Source organism: Ceratotherium simum, chromosome X, assembly GCF_057802395.1.
Source record: "Ceratotherium simum simum isolate JZ-2026a chromosome X, ASM5780239v1, whole genome shotgun sequence".
In the NCBI taxonomy this organism is placed as follows: Eukaryota; Metazoa; Chordata; class Mammalia; order Perissodactyla; family Rhinocerotidae; genus Ceratotherium; species Ceratotherium simum.
Genome location: NC_141940.1, coordinates 118098976 through 118116213, shown reverse-complemented (window position 1 = coordinate 118116213; position 17238 = coordinate 118098976). Strand labels below are relative to the sequence as shown.

Sequence of the window (17238 nt, the reverse complement as noted above, 5' to 3'; positions counted from 1 at the left end):
GACAAGGATATTAGGGTGTTTGGTGTGCTTCTGCTATTTGTTGGAGATACCCAAGAAGTACTCCTACAGCGTTGCAGTGGAAGAGATAGGGTTGGCCATTCTCTTTGTGGACCATCAACCCTTGTACAGGGTCCTCTTTGTAATTTCTTGCTTTCCATGTTTTTATTTTTTGGCTTTGAATGGAAAAGATGGTCCAAAGAAAGAGGAAAGTAGATTACAATTAACTTTGCCATTGATTTCTGTGTAGCGTTGGTGAGTCACTATCTTGCAGTAAACAAGAATCTATAAATTTAATAAACATGCTTAGGTTATTGGTCAGCCAAGACTTCACATAATATCCCTGTCCTCCTCACTCTCATTTTAGAGTTCAAATTTCACAAAGAGGGAGGGGAGAGAAATGATGCCTGAAGGAACAGTAGCCTTCATTTCTGGGGTGCAAAAAGATCTAGAAGCACTTGACAGATAATGACCTAATTAGAAGGAGCTTGGAGATTAAGAGCTAATTTTGGTTCACTAAACTGATAACAATCTTACTTTGGATGATTCAAGAGTCATATAACAATATGATCTTACATAACAGAGAATCTCTTTCATTTCATATTAATCACCGGGGTGAGTAGGCCCATTTAGCAAGACACTAGCACAAATGAACATGCTTGATTTGCATATTCCACAACTTCCTCTTATGTTATCTACCTATAGCCTTCCCCATTTGCTAAAATAACTGAGGATTGACCATAAGGACTTTCGCACAAGCTTTCTGAAAACAAAGCTAATAGACCCTAGGAGAGGGGCCAAGTTTGCAATGGGAATGTTTTAGGTAGGCCTGTGATGAATTCATTCTCATTTAAAAAAAGAATGCTTTTCATTTGAAATACTAAGACTGGTGCCATGAATTGGATTGTCTTATTGGATTGCCACAGACACAACTCTTTCAAGTAAAGACAATCTTCAAAGGAATTTTATCTTTATTTACTTGTTTGTTCTTCAGAAAGATTTAGTGAATAAAGAGGGCAGAATAAAATGAACTTTATAGATTTCATTCTCTCATTACACAGAAAAAAATCATTCAGAAATAGCTTGCTGTTTTCAATTTCTTTGGTTCCAATGACATGTAGTTGTCATGATGATTGCAGCACTTATGTTAAAAATACTCTTGAATTGATTGAGCATGTGTCTGCTTTAGACAATTTCCTTGTCTATTTCTTTACATGGCTAGACTTTCAAGCTTTCTGGGAAAGATGCATTCAATTTTTCACCATGATTTGTTTACTCCAGTTGGGTACACGATGAATGACCTGATATTTGAGTGGTTAAGCGATGGTCCAGTTCAAGTTGCTGAAGGATTGACCCTGCCCCAGTTTATTTTGAAAGAAGAGAAAGAACTCGGCTACTGCACAAAGCACTATAACACTGGTAAGTTTTCTTTCAGCTGCTATACCCAAGTGGGCTCCATCTGCAGCTTGGGGTATACATCCCATCACCTTAATTGCTGCATATTTACCAAGAAAATGGAGCTACAAGGCACGGACCTGGGCTTGGCTCAAAACCCCCTCAACAGACAAGATGCCTGTACCCGCTGGAATAGGTCAGTGAGCACAACAGATAATTTCTCCGAAACAGAGAGAGAAGGAAAGAGATTTAGGAATCTCTTGCTGTTCTCTTGCTGACCATCTGCTGTCAAATGAGTCTGAGGAAAGATGTACGAGACCTTGTAAGTGGTGCAGGAAGCATATAAATTCTGGCCTGTTCCTGGTGTCCACTCTTGACTTTGGATCCTCAGGTCAATTTGCACTCTCTGCCTTAGTGGGAGAGAAGAATAACAACATAGGTCTTTGTAAACCCAGAAATACAGCTGTTGTGCCCTCCAGTCCCGGACAGTAATCGGAGTTGGGATGAAAATCAGCTGGCGGGAAGTCAGCTGGCTCTAAAGTCATGCACTGTCGGCAGTTCTGACAGACACTTGGGGTGGGGGGATGGGGGCAGAATTTGAGGTGTTAGCAACAAGTGGGCATCTGTTTTTACCTGGAAGATTATGCCTATAAAGTTGATGGCTTTCCCTGTGAATGTCCCGGTCTTTGACACCACACAAGCTGATCATGGAAAGGCTATCGAAACATGGTGGTTTGTTCAGTGACTGCTCCAGGTCCCTTGCTGAGTAGAATGGTCCATGAACACTTGTTCCAGGAGTCAACAGTGCTTCCTACGAAGTAATAAAACCTGATTCCAAGGTGTTCTTCCTGACCAAGAAGAATCCAGCCCTATCTCCTATAATTCATGTTGACTAAGCCAAATTACCTTCTGGGGTTCTAACTCCAAGCCAATTAAAGAGGAAGTGGCAGGGGAAGGAACATTTGTCTCTTAATAGTGTGTTAAAAGTTTTAATATCTTTATATGCACTCCTTTTTATAGGCAATGTAACACTGTAAACAGATTCTAGGAATATTCTAAATGTCCTCAAGCAATTAACCAGAAGGCTGGGAAATGTTTACAATGATTATAGGCATGGCTTATACAAGTGTATATTTTTCTCTTGCTATTGATAAGACAAAGATAGATACACAATTATCCAAATACTTTGGGATTCCCATGTGAACTTTACTACCTAGGAGGGAATGGTTTCAACTATTACATATTATCTGTTATGTATTATATGCTTATAGTATATGTTATACATATATGCTGTAAATTACATATTGTGCTATATATTACATATTATAACCCCATAAAATGTGAATATTTTATTTCCACTGGTCAGTTTATGACAGTCTTGCAAATTCCGTAGCTCTGTCTAAATAATCAAGCTGCACTAAGCACAGATTTAGAAAATTGAATATGCCACATGGTTTTGGTGCAGTGACTCCTTATTCATTCTCACACTGTCATTTCCATTACTGGTGGAGTTGGAAAAGAGTTGAATTGCTTATGTAGGGTGAGCGTTTTGTGCAATCTTCCAAATCCATCTGTAATACTCTTTTTTTTTTTCTAATAAAGTGGGAGGCTGGAATGGGAAAGATAAATTCAAAGTGGATTTTAAATCATCTTTTCTTGCTTCCAGGAAAGTTTACCTGCATCGAGGTTAAGTTTCACCTGGAACGTCAGATGGGATATTATCTGATCCAGATGTACATACCCAGTCTGTTGATAGTCATTTTGTCCTGGGTCTCCTTTTGGATAAACATGGATGCAGCCCCTGCCAGGGTTGCACTGGGCATCACCACGGTCTTAACGATGACCACCCAGAGTTCAGGTTCCAGGGCATCTCTTCCAAAGGTAAGAAATATCCTCACTTGACAACAAGTCACCTAAGAGGTTTGTCAAAGGTCTTGTGGGTTGAAGAATTCTGTGAAGACAGAAACGTTTGCCGTCCTGAAGCGCTGTTGAAGATGCAAATGCAATGAGAGAACAAAGAGCTGAGTTTGAGAGAATTAGAAGCTCTGAGGACATGAGGGACCTTCATAATCAGATCAATTAGGGGAAAGGGGAATCAAGGTTAAGAGAGAAGAGGAGTGAGTGGAGGCAGAAACTTCGCTCAGGAATTCTGTCTAAGAAGCCATTGAGTGCTTTTGACCTCATGCGGTTTATGAGCCATGAAGCTTGCAGGAATTGGAGTAAGACTGATGCAACTTATGCTGTATTGTCAAGTATTTATTGGTGAGGCTATTGTGATTTATATGCTCAGTGAAGTCATTTACAGTAATAAAAGTTCGAATTAAGCTCCTGGAAGTTTACACAGAAAATCCATGTCAATGAGTATATATAATAAATGAATGTACAATACTAGGATGCAGCAAATCAGATACATGAATCTTTGGTATGCCTTAATTTCCCTTAATATTTGATACGCTACTATTTTCGAGTGACACAGTTACCTAGAGAAGGAACAGTGGAGTCATCCAAGATGGTAAGAATTCCGGCAACTGTGGCAGGTTGACAGAGAAGTATGGGGTGGATATCAGGGGCACATAGACATTTTGTGGCACCTCAAATAATAATCCATAATGGCTGCATAATCTATTTTTATTAAGGCAGGACCTCTGCATTTGCAAATATTGCTTAAGCAAGTAACGACAAATGTCCTGCTTGTGAAGTGCCCCAGCACCCCAGAAGTGTGCCTATGTGTGTTTCTCCCTTTCACTGAATACATCGAGCTGTTGGCTTCAATTTTTCAGGAGTGTGAGTTCAATTTAGTATTCAGTGTACACTGTCTCATACTGGTTGAGCAGTCTCTCCAAAACCCAGTTCCAGAAAATAATTGCGATGTAATCCCATATCTTTGCTGGCTTAAGCTTATGTTCAGTAGTGCTGCATTTGACACGATGAGAAATGTTAGATCATGTTCCACATTATCTAGTATGTTGGAAAGTAAGATGACATATGCAGGAGGTCTGTGGCTATAATGGGGGTGGATTGTATACTGGGGAAATAGTTATGTAAATTTTCAAGTTCCATGTTTCCAAAGATAAATATTAGATTTTGTATGCTAATAGAGAAAGGAATAGATCTGTCTGATACTTTATTTTCTAGAATAACAAATAGTACAAAATACCCGTGTCATATTTCTATTGGAATACAGATGTCAGAAATACTAACAGCTTTTTTTCAGCTACATAATCACAAATCAATTTTACCTAATAGAAATTCTAATCCACTCTGTGCCTCATCCCAAACAGGTTCATTTGCTCATTTCTCATCACTTATTAGTTACTGCCATCACTGCATGCCATGCCATTAAACCCCAGGATGCAAAAACATGTATTTTACAATCCCCTATCAATTTTACAATTTGATAGCTAAAGTATCGGTGACAAATTGTAAGCATATAATGTAAAAACATAAGACATTTAGCCTCCAACCACTCCTTGCTATGAAAAGAGTAGTCATTTATTTTCAAAATGGGAGCTTGAGTTTTTATAAACTTGTTATTCATTCTTATTAGCTATTATGATTCTACATCAATGGTCAAAACTATTACTAAATAAATGGTCACTGATCAGTGACCTTTGTATGTATAGGCAAACAGGAACTCAGATAAACCAAAAGAGAATATAATCAAAAATTATTTTATACTTAGCTCTGAATTCATAGTGATTATCCTTTTGCCATCAGCAGGTTTATCTTCCTACGTGTATTTTTCTTAGGCTATTATTAAACGTGGTTGGCTCTCAACTGACTGTGGGGAGATGTGACTCATATGGATGACAGTGAGAAAGGAAAATAGGATAAAAAGTGAGTCATGAAAAATAAAGAATTGACCATACAGTTACTTACACACACACACATACATATGAATATTTTAATTTATAAACACTGCAGTCCCTGAGCCAATGCTCCACTATGCTGATAGTACAGTTGCTCCAGAGCCTACGGCAACACTCTTCAAGAGTAGGCATGCACATTGCCCTTTAGAAGTAAGGCATGCTTGTTATAGAAAAGATAGAAAATACAGAAAATATCATTAATGTTAACCATCGAATAAATAACTGTTAAGACTTTGGTGTATTTCCTTCCAGTCTTTTTTTCTATCCACATTTGTAGGCAAACCCATACACATGCGCACACAAAAAACTGAGATCAAACTTTTATACAGTTCTATACTATGTGCTATTTCCCATGGCATTAAAATCTATCCTGAATGTAATTTGCAATGACTTAGTCTATCTTTTATTAATCATCATTTATTTTACCACCTTGGATATTTAGGATTTTCTTTTTTGCTTTTGTAAATATGATCATTATAAATATATTTGTATATGAGTGTTTGTGTCTCACCACATTCTGGAAGACACACATACATATTTTTTTAAATCTTATTTTGCAATGGAAAAAAGAAGGAACTGAGGACGATTAGAGTAAATGAGGGACGATCTATGGGAAGATGCCCAGTGGCATGTATGCTCCATTCAGGCAAAAACTTTGTCTTGTTCATCACGTTAATTTCAGCACCTAGAACAGTGTGTGACTTAGACTAGATGACCAATAAATCCTCATTGGAGGGATAAATAAATTAATTAATGAACAGCCATGTTCCCCCATGTGAGAACACGTAAAAGATAGAGTAGACTTGAAGCAGAATTTACAGGTAAAAGTTTTACAGAAAAATATTAAAGTTTTAATATATGAAAGAATCTCATAATAATATGACATATACTATAGAGGAATGGAATTACTCTAAAGGAGTATGTCTTCCTTTCCAGAAGTTCTCAAGTAGACTTTGGGAAGTTAAGAATATACCCACGAAGATGTATTTTGAAACACAGGCAGGCCTGGATCTAAATCTTAGAGCCTCTACTTCACTCAATCTCTCTAAGCCTGTTTCCTCAGTTCTAAAATGAGAATAATGTTATCGACTGCTTTCAAAAATTAAATGAGGATGAGATGAGGCATTACTTATATAAATTGTTTAGCCCAGTTTTTGTACATGGTAGGCACTCAATTTATTCTGGTTATTTTTGTTGTTATTGCTCCCTGTCCATAATACAAGGGAAAAGACTGCTCCATGGGATGGGAAGTTATGTTAGAGGACTCATAAAGGGCCTTATGAATAGAAGAAGCTGTGTTCTTTGGATGGCCCATTATCTGGTTATAGTCATGCTGCCAATGAGATGAGCCAAAGTTTATTGTATGCGTGTGTGTACACATGTGTGTGTTTTTCATAGGTATGTAGTTCATTGAATGGGTTAAGCTCTACAGGGTCTGAATAAGCAATGGCTCTGTTCTTCTACAATCACTGCCATTAAACATCCTCAATTGGTTCTGTTTTCCCTGCCCCTGGAGGACGCTTCAGGAAGATTCCATAGATTCTCAGTTGCTACACGCTATGGCATTAGACCCAGAATGAACAAACGTGTATTTTATAATTTAATAGACAGCTAAAGTATTGGTGTTAAATACTTTAGGACAGTCCATTCAAATTTTTTAAAAAATCATCTAGCCTGAAACAAAACTTCAGTCTCACACGCAATTCAATGCTTTTTCCCCTCCCTTGTCCCCAGCTCAGGCCTGACCTTTGGCTTGAAGATGTGCAGCAAGGTGGGCCCTTTGCCTTTCCAATTCTCTTCTCCACTCCTGTTGCTGACTTCACCACTGTTCAGGGGTGAGGGTGAAAGGATGGATGGAAGAAAGTTGTATGTGACTGATTCTGTTGTATTGTAACTCTTGCCTTCTCTAATGGCAAGCCTCCAAATGCCGGCTTTCTAGTGAGTTGAACTTGAGTTCTTTGGAGATTTCCGGGGGTCACACATACTATACCATTCCTGGATGAATAATACACTCTCTGGCTGATGTCTTACAATCGCCTCTTAGCTATCGCCTCCTAGCAGCATCTCCCATACAACTTCATACTCCCGGGGTCTCCTTACTCAAGTAGACAGCCCTCCTGGTTGATATGTTTTCAAGATGATTCACATCTGGCTATCTTCCACACCATTTATTTGGCCCACCAAGAACGTACGTTCTTGTCTTGCTAAATAGTGGAAATGCAACTTAACTGTTAACCTTTCTGCCTTCACCCCAGCATCTTGGGTATTCAAGCTTCAGAATTTATCCAGGTAAGAAACAAGTATTGGTGTTCATGTTTTCGTATAAAACTCAAACTGCTGAGGACACATGACAGGCTCTCCTAAGAACTCTTTTCCTCTCTGATCCAGGGGCAACTTGTTAGAATTTCAGCAGCTCAGCAGATAGATGACAAGTGGAGGAGATGCCAGACTCTTCTCCTATTGGGGTGGGGTAAATCACCTTCTCCCCGTCGTTAGGAGAGTAGGGAAAAACGCCACAGCATTGTCAACATCCACAAATTCCATTACTTCAATTAGTTCTTGTCAAGTGTCTAGTCTTCCATTACAATACACGGTGTTGGGTATAATGGTCTCTAGATAGCATTTGCTATCTTCTAGAAAGTCCTGCATCCTGCATGCATATGTGTAGTATCCCTTCAGAGTGAGGCTTTTGTCAAAATTCTCAGACAATGATATCCCATTCCCATACTGTTACACTTATAAACATACTTAATTTTAGAGTTTTATGCTTATGAGGGCAAGGATTCCACTGATTTTTTGTCCATGTTTACATACCTACCACTTAGCACAACACCTGACTCATAGTAGGTACTCAGTAAAGAGTTGGTTAATGAATGAATAAACAGTGTTGAAAAGACTTGTAGGCAAGTGGTATTCTAGGTGTAATTTAATTGGCGGTTAATTCATCCATTCATTTATTCAACTTTTATTGAATGTCTTCTCTGTACCATGCATTGTGCTAGGGGCTGGGGAAATCAAAGATAAATAAAACATAGACCCTGCCCTCATGGGCTTGTAATCTGATATGCCAGAAACAGACACTTGGAATGGTGATTTTTAAACAATGTGGAATATAAGGACATCAAGGAGGACACCTAACCTATTAAGCAGAGGAGGGAGAAATGGAGAGGGAGGAAGAAAGGAGAGAGGAAGGGAGCCAGAGAAGGAGGGAGAGAAAGAGCAGTGTTAGGAAAATGGCCTGAAGCAGGGAGCCTGAGATGAATCTATGAAGCAGATTAAACAGGTGAAGTAGGAGGACGTAAAAATCATTCCAGGCAATGAGGACTTCCTACTCATAATATTTGGACTACACTTACAAAATAAGCTTTTCTAGAAGACAATCTGGGCAGGTTTCCAACATGCTTCACAAATTTTAAAGGCATTTCAAGTAAGAAACTTGTGTTTACTGATTCCATGTTAATTTCCTGCCTTCCTGCCAACCAAAGCTTTTTGTAGTTTTTGTTTTGTTTGGTCTGGTTTTGTTTGGTTTGATTTTCAGAAGTTCAATCTCTTCCCTAAATACAGGAAAATGAAATACAGCATGATATCTGTTCCATAGGTACCTTCCCACTTGAAGTTGTAAAATTGTTTTTTTTAAATATACATCTCAGCCAACCTTCAAGAAGCTATTCTGCTGGTAATGTTCTAACCATTTGGAGCATAAAACCCCTAGTGGCAGACTAAAGGCTGGGTGTATTGTTGTCTTTCCAACCCGCAGGAAAATATCAGGATGAATTGAATAGAAGGCTGTGAGACATCAGGCAGGCTTTGAGTGTAGCCAAACAGTGTTAAAGAATTATTTTCCTTTACTCTGTGCTTGTTATTATAGCTGAATGATTTGCGGCCACTCCTAACTGTCTTGAGTCCTTATTTGTGGCTGTAGCCCAGAGACTGTAGAGGTGAGAGTAAGCATTGGTAGGGGACAATTGGGATGGCACAAGTGTGCAGGTGACTCTGACAGGTCCACAACCATCTCCTTGGAGCAAGGATCCAGAAGCATTATCTTTAGCCATTATTAATGGAGATGCCCTATTTCCTATATAAGGAAATGTCCCCTTACTTTTCAGCCATCTGGTCGACTAAGACCAGCTGGACCATTTCAAGCAGCTGCCAAACCCAGGACAGCTTGGATTTAAAACAAAAGAGGCCACCACATTTGGTCTTACTTTATTCCCACAAGAATGTTTCTATCTAGAGACTGCAGTAAGAGAAACTATGAAAGCAGTAAGACTGATACGTACAGAAGTTTTGAAATAAGGATTTGTTTGGATGTCTGTTTTAACTCTAAAAAATAGAAATGATTGCTCTTTGAATCAGGTACATCCCTGGCTGATTGGAATGAATTTCCTAGGTCATACTGGTATTTCTGAAAGAGGCTGGGAAAATTTTTGTTCTGTAAAATAAGGATTTTACTAAGTTCTTGGATAAAAGATTGAAAAATAAGAAAGCCAAGCTTTAGCAAATTGATTAGCAGGCCTGCTTGCTTTAGCCAGATGTCTGCATATGTGGGAGACTTCATAAACTTTCCCTTCTGACGTTTCCTGAGCCACAGCAAATTGAGGAGTTGTTGATGTAGTGAATGTGTGATAAGAATATGCAAAGAGATGACATGTGTGAATTCTCTTGGGACAGAGCTGAAGCACCATTGGCACTTTAGTTCAAGAATGTTGTTGGCAGCCTTTACAGGGAAGCTGACAGTGGGAGAAGCTACCCAGGCTGTGCTTTTGCTTAAGTCCTAATGAGGTTTATAAATCTTTTTGGGATAGCATTTTGAGGTTCAGGATTATTTTGAACTCTCTCTCTTGCCATTTCGCTAAAATGGGTAACTCTATCTGGGTCATACAGCCTAAATGTCTTCAGTTCTTATAAACGCCACACAGTGAGGAAAAAATAAACTATTATGAAGCATGTAATACATACTCAGGATATAAACATAAAGAAACAGAACTTCTGTCCTTAAGAAGACTGACATAATACATAAAAGATTATAATTCAGTAAAATAAGGGCAATGCGGTAATCTTCTACAAAAAGGGTTGTAATAATTCCCCTCTCTGTATCCATATCCTTTGGGTAATAGCTCCCTCTCACATTGACTGTCAATTTGACCATGTGACTTGTCTTGGCCAATGGGACAATGGCAAACATGAAATCAGCAGAATATTGAGAAATGCTCACATATTGTAGCTAGCTTTCTCTTGCTGGTCTCGGGATCCTATGAATACCACCATGTGAATAAGGCCAGGCTAGCCTGTTGAATGGTTCGAGAGACATGGCCCAGTTATTTCAATTACCAAGATGACAGCCAGCTAACCACTACTTCCTTGCTCACTGCCCCAGGCACACTGGCCTCCTTGTTGTTTCCTGAATATGCCAGGCACATGCTGTCATCCCTGGGCCTTTGCAATGACTGTTCTCTGTGCCTGGAATGCTCTCCCCCAGATATTCACATGACTAACTTCTCCACCTTTTCCAAGTCTTCATTCAGATTTAACCTTCTCAATAAAGCCTGTTCTGACCACGATCACCTCACCTATTCCCTCATCAACACCTTGAGCTAACTCAACTTTTCAATTTTGTTTCCCCAACGCATTTTATCACCTTGTAGTAACACTATGATTTATATCAAACCCTATTATGGATTATGTTTATTGTATATTGTCTGTTTCCCTTAGCTTGACTATGAGCTCCATGAAGGCAAAGATCTTTATCTGGCTTGCTCCCTATAACAGCACCTAGCCTATAGTATATGCTCAATAAATATTTGTTGATTGCATGAATGAATATATACAGCTCTAAAGTTTAGTCATTGAGAAAAATCCACCTAACCTTTCTCTAGGATATGGAACAAATTAAAGGGAACCCACATAGCTGGGGGCCCATCTTTCCTTAACTGGCTGTTCTTTACCACAGAGAATCCTGGCTGCCTATATTATGTTACTCTAACATCATAACATTTTTATAAAGTTTTACTTCTCTGATTGTATCAATTAGTGTTATATTCGTTTTTCTTTGATAGCTCTTTCTTATAGAGCCATCTAACCAAAGAAATAATAAAATAGCAATGGTTTAGATGAGAGGGCATCCAGACAGGCTATTTTTATCTCAGTTTTGCTTCCTCAGCACTGTCACAACTGATTTGGGAGGTTTCTCAGTGTGCTGATGCAAGCATCCATTTCCCCCTCTCGCTCCTCCAGTTTGTTTGTATGCAAGCGTATTCTTTGAATTCTGATAAGGGCATTCAGGGCCTCCTCATTTGAGCTCTCTACAGCCATTCTGGGCCAGAGGTGCAGCCCCATACTCTTCCATTGGGGCCCAAACATCATAAAATATACTCTCTTTTCTTTATCTGACATAAACCAAGTGGGTTTTTGTTTTCCTCTGATTTTAATGTGTCTTTAAAGACTATCTGTGCATTTGAAACTAAAGATTGCTTTGGACTGCATCTAGGACTTGAGAGGCCATGAGCTCCAATCTGAGGCAAACTGCATGATATGCCTAAAGCAAACCATTTTCCATCTCTCACAAAAAAGGGTGAGGAGGGACAACTCCAGTTTGCTTTCCAAAATTGACTATGCCTCAATGAAACCAGAATATCAAAATACTTTCCAAACTACACATGAACTGATCTTATAAAATCTTTAACTTTGTGTTGTTAGCAGAAGAGGGGCCTCAGCAATCCTCTTAAGGATAGGAAAACTGATGACTATGAAGGTTAATTTACTTCCCATTTTTTAAGATCCGCTGAAGTGGATGCCACTTCTTGCATGAAGCCCTCATGGATCTCCATCAAATGTAAATGGCCTCTTTCTTCCTTGCCTCCATGGCACTTTGTGTTTTAAATCAATCATTGCACTCGGATTTGTGGGTTAGTGATCAGGGCCCATGTGTACTTGCCCTAATATAAACTCCTTGCAGAGAGGACCAAATATTGTTCAACTCTGCATGACTCATGTGACTTACATAGAAAAGACCCTCAGTAGTTGTTTTTGAAGTACTATAAGGGGACTATGTTCAATGGTTCCTGATGGTCTGTGATCAGAGCAAGAATTAGTGCTGGAGCTTAATTGGCCTGATAAGGAAGTGTCGCTAAAGCAGAGGTCTCAACCTTTGCTGTGCATTAGAATCAGCTGAGGAGATTTTAAAGCTTTCCCAGATTCAACCACAAATAAATTAAATCAAACTATCTGGCAGTAGGGTCCAGGTATCAGAATTTTATAAAGCTGCCCAGGTGATTTTAATGTGTAGCCAGGGCTGAGAACTGTGGCTCTAAATTTTGTTGTTGTCTGGGAAAGTGTTTTCACTGTGTTTATCATGTCCCACAATATATATTCATTTAAACTTCACAATAACCCTATCAACTATATCCTGTTATTATCCTCGCTTTGTAGATGAGGATACTAAGGCACAGAGGGGTTAAATAACTTGCTCAAGTTCACACAGAGCTAGATCTTGAATCCAGGCAGTGTGACTCTGAGTTGGTATGCTTAATTGCTACGCCACACCACCTTTCATAGTTAAGAGTTGTTGAGTTCCTTCTACATGCCTGGCACCATGCTAAACCCTTTACATAGGTTATCTCACAGCAAACATATGAGGTAAGTACTATTTGCATCACCAATTTATAGGTAGGGAATCTGAAACATAAAGAGGTTAAGCAATTTGCCCACAGTTTTGTTTTTAGCAAGTGAAGAATGAAGATTCAAACCATTGGTCAATTCAAATCCTCCAAAAGGAAGAACTAAGAATTTTAAGTTCCATCACATTGTCCATACCATGCTAATTACAGGTGGAAGCTTTTGACTGTGAGATAAGTTATTTTCCAGGCTCTGAAATTCCTGTCTTTTGGGCGTGCATATTGCATTCACTGTATTATATGCAGTTGGAATCTTTGTTCATCATTTTGATGAAGAGACAATGCTTGCCTGATTGCCCTTCCTCTTTCATATTAAGAATAATTTATAATGGTTCCAGAGGCTTCCGTTACACATTCCTCCACAGCAGACTTTCTAACTGAACTCAGTTGCTGTTTATTGCTTCTATAAGCTGGAATGTAGCCATTTTAACCATCATTTTCATCAACTCACATGTGTGATTATGTTAAGAGCCCAGCCAGGTCTAAGCCGTTATCATTTAACAGCAACTAAAAAGTTGAACAAGGGGCCGGCCCCGTGGCAGAGCAGTTAAGTGTGCGTGCTCCGCTACTGGTGGCCCGGGTTTGGATCCCGGGCGTGCACCGACACACCGCTTGTCCGGCCATGCTGAGGCGGCATCCCACATACAGCAACTAGGAGGATGTGCAGCTATGACATACAACTATCTACTGGGGGGCTTTGGGGAAAAAAAGGAGGAGGATTGGCATGGATGTTAGCTCAGGGTTGATCTTACTCACAAAAGAAAAAAAAAAGTTGAACAAAAGCAGATTGGATGACCATCAACAATAAAATGGTTAAATAAAATTGTGGCCTATTCATACAACGAAATACTAGATGGAAATAAAAATTAAGAACTGCAGTACCATATAACAGAGATGAATCTCTCAAATCTAAGGTTGAGGAAAAGTTAACAAGCACAAAAAAACTTCACAGGCGAAATTAATACATGGTGTTTGAACTAGAATTCTGGTCGGGTTTGGCAAGTAGAGAGGGGCTAGTGATTGGGAGCAACCATGAAGGGATTGAGCTTCAAGGGGCAAGTAATATTCTATTTCTTGACCTGGGTGGTGTTTATATTGGTGTGTTCCTTTTGTGGCAATTCATTGAATTATACAGTTGTGATCCTGGTACTTTTTTTTCCAATATGAATGAGATGTTTTGTTTATAAAAAGATAAATAAAGATTATTTGGTAAAGCAAAGAAATATAGGTTCCTCAAATAAATTTACAGGAACATTTTGGCACAAGCCCATTTGTTCTTCTTCTTTTTGATTCTGGTACATTAAAATATTTTAATAAAGAAGTTAAAAAAAAAACAGATTGCACCAATAATGAATAAACAGTAGAGAATACTCATACACTTTAGGTAGTTTCCTCTTCTTCCTTTTTCAGGATAAAAATAACAAAAGCTGATATTTATTGACTCTAGGTTCTAGACCTGCCACTAAGTGCTTTTCATTCGTATATTATTTAATCCTCTCAACAATCCTATGAGCTGGATATTGGTCCCATTTTCTAGATAATTAAGACTCAAGGTTATACAACTAATAAGTGCCAAAGCCAGAATTCAAACTTAACTGGACTCTAAACTCTATTCATTTCTTACTATGCTACTCTTCTCATTTTTTAATCACTAATATCCCTTCAGTCTTTAAAATGGATGTACTTTATGCTTGTTGCGGCTTATATGATTGAGGGTTGATTGATGGGACTCAAAGGATTTGGTAACCTAGAGATTCCTTCCATATTCTCAAATTATGGTTCACCGTTTTGAGTAATCATAATGAATCTTCTGTCCAGTTTTGACTCCTCCCTGAAACAGTACTACCATTTATTTTGCTTCCCACCATTGTTTCCTGCTCATGTCCTAAACAATCTTTTCTTATGGAAAGGGAAATTAATAGCTTTCTGTCATTCGAGTGAATCTGAAGGTACAAGATACTAAATAGAAATTGGTGCCTAATGTTTCTTGCCTTATGTAACCGTAATTAAAAGATCCCTAAAAAAAGGAATTAACGTTTTGTAATTGACCCATATAGAAGACTATTCCCCTTTATCCATACATTTTATTGTAAGTTCCAAACCAGATTCATGGATTTCTCTTTTTATGGGACCCCGTAGAAGGTAATGCTCTGCAAATATGGAAATATGTGTTATAGGATTAGTCTTTACTCATTGATTCAGTTTATTTAATATTCACAGTATATCCTGTATTCTAAGATACACTTTTTCCTATTTTCACAGCTCTTAGTTTGGGTTACAGCTTAAAATTGAAGGCAAATCAGAATTTAATTGGAGGTGTTTTTTTCTTTCTTAGTGGCGTGTAAAATTATGGTGCATCCTACAATAACTAGCATCTTAGATTTCATGAACTACTATACTGAACTTCTAGAGCCAGCCATTGTGCTTGGCACTTGGCATACGGAAGTGAGTAAAATAGACATGTTTTCAGTCGTCAGAGAGCTCATATCCCACTGGAGTGACAAATATTGAGCATGTAATTAGCTGATAATGCTTTTTAAGAAGTAATTTTGGGTGCTATGGGAGCATGTAAAAAGAAAACGGATGCTTGTCCAAGGGTCAGAAAAGGCTTTTCTCAAGGAAGTGAAGTCTGAGTGGGACTTGAAGGCTAAGTAAGAGGTGCCTAGATGAAGGTGGCAGAGGATGATCCCAGATGAGGAAAGAACTGGTCTGTAGGATTTGAGGGTGGCAAGAGCCAGTAAACTTCAGGGAATTAGAAAGAATGCAAGAAAACGTGGCCAGAATGTAGAGAACTAAAGAGGAAGTGGCAAACACAAAGGTCACACAAAGCCTTGTAGGCCTTGGTAGGATGTTTGAATTTTCTTATCATGGGGACATAACATGATATATCTATTTAAAAAGGCCATGATGACCACTGTGTGGAGTAAGATTTGAGAGGGGCCAAGATAGATGCAGAGAGACTAGTTGGGGAACTACAGCAATAACTAGGAAGAGAGAGTATTGATGGTGGGAATGAAGAGAAATGGATACATTTGAGATAAATTTCAGAGGTAGAATGGGACATAGTCATGGACTATAGTCATGCATCACTTAATGATGGGGATACATTCTGAGAAATGTGTCATCAGGCGATTTTGTCATTGTGTGAATATCATAGTGTGTACTTAAACAAACCTAGATGATATAGCCTACTACACACCTATGCTATATGGTACTAATCTTATAGGACCACCGTCATATATGCAGTCCATCATTGACCAAAACATCCTTATGAGGTACATGACTGTATATATAAGGGATTGGTAAAGACAGAAATGGAGCCAAAGTCAACTACCAGAGGAAAGCTCATTCTAAGGGAATTAAAAATTAGGGGCAGTAGGCTTGAGCCAAGGACAACATCTCAGGATTGGAAAAAGTAGGTGTTTTGAGTACAGCCTTGGATCTGTAGCTCAGACATGACCACTAGGGGAGGAAGGCTGTGAAGAACAATGGAAAGCCTCCTCCACAAAGCACTGGGAGCACAAGAAGCACTGATTTGTAGCTTACGTATCAAAGAGTAGTGTCATTAGGTGCTGAAGCATACTTCCCCATTCAGGGTTACTGTCAGAGCACAGTGGATTGAGTAGTGCCCATTTGAACCAGAGAATTAGTGTGAGAGTCCATGGCCTATGGTTGGCATCAACAGTAACTGCAGCCCTACTTTTGTGACACCACCAACCTATGGGTTCACGACCATTAGCCCTTGGCAGAATACCCCACCACGGGGTTTCTTAATCGGGATGTTTAGACCATTTACATTTAATATGATTATTGATATGGTTAGGTTTAAATCTATCATTTTACTATTTGTCTTTTATTTGTTCCATCTGTTCTTTAAGCTTTTTCCTCTTTTCCTACCTTCTTTTGGATATAGTGCTTTTTGTTGTTGTTTATAATATCCTTCATTGGCCTGTTGTCCATAATTCTTTTTGTGATTGCTTTAGGGTTTATAATATATATATTTTAACTCATCCCAGTCTACTTTCAACTAATAACCCCTTTTCATATAGTATAAGAGCCCTACAAAGCAAACTTCCATTTTGTCTCTCACAACTTTTGTGCTACTGTTGTCACATATTTTATTTCTACATATATTGTAAACCCTACATTTCATTATTATTTTTGTCTAAACAATTATATTTTAAATGATTCAATAATTTGAAAAATATCTTTTATATTCACCTTCATAGTTACCATTTCCACTGTGCTTCTTTCCTTGGGGACCAGATACATGTACCAGATGTATGCACCAGATACATAATTCC

At 38.6% G+C, this 17238-nt stretch overlaps 1 protein-coding gene across 1 annotated transcript in view; it reads left to right on the top strand.

Moving 5' to 3' along the window:
* Positions 1-17238, top strand: part of GLRA2 (glycine receptor alpha 2) — a 177485-nt gene that overhangs the window by 73954 nt on the left and 86293 nt on the right. The window contains exons 5-6 of the mRNA XM_004435132.3: positions 1279-1416; positions 3059-3273. Of these exons, the coding sequence (XP_004435189.2) occupies positions 1279-1416; positions 3059-3273 (353 nt within the window). The remainder of the gene's footprint in view (positions 1-1278; positions 1417-3058; positions 3274-17238) is intronic.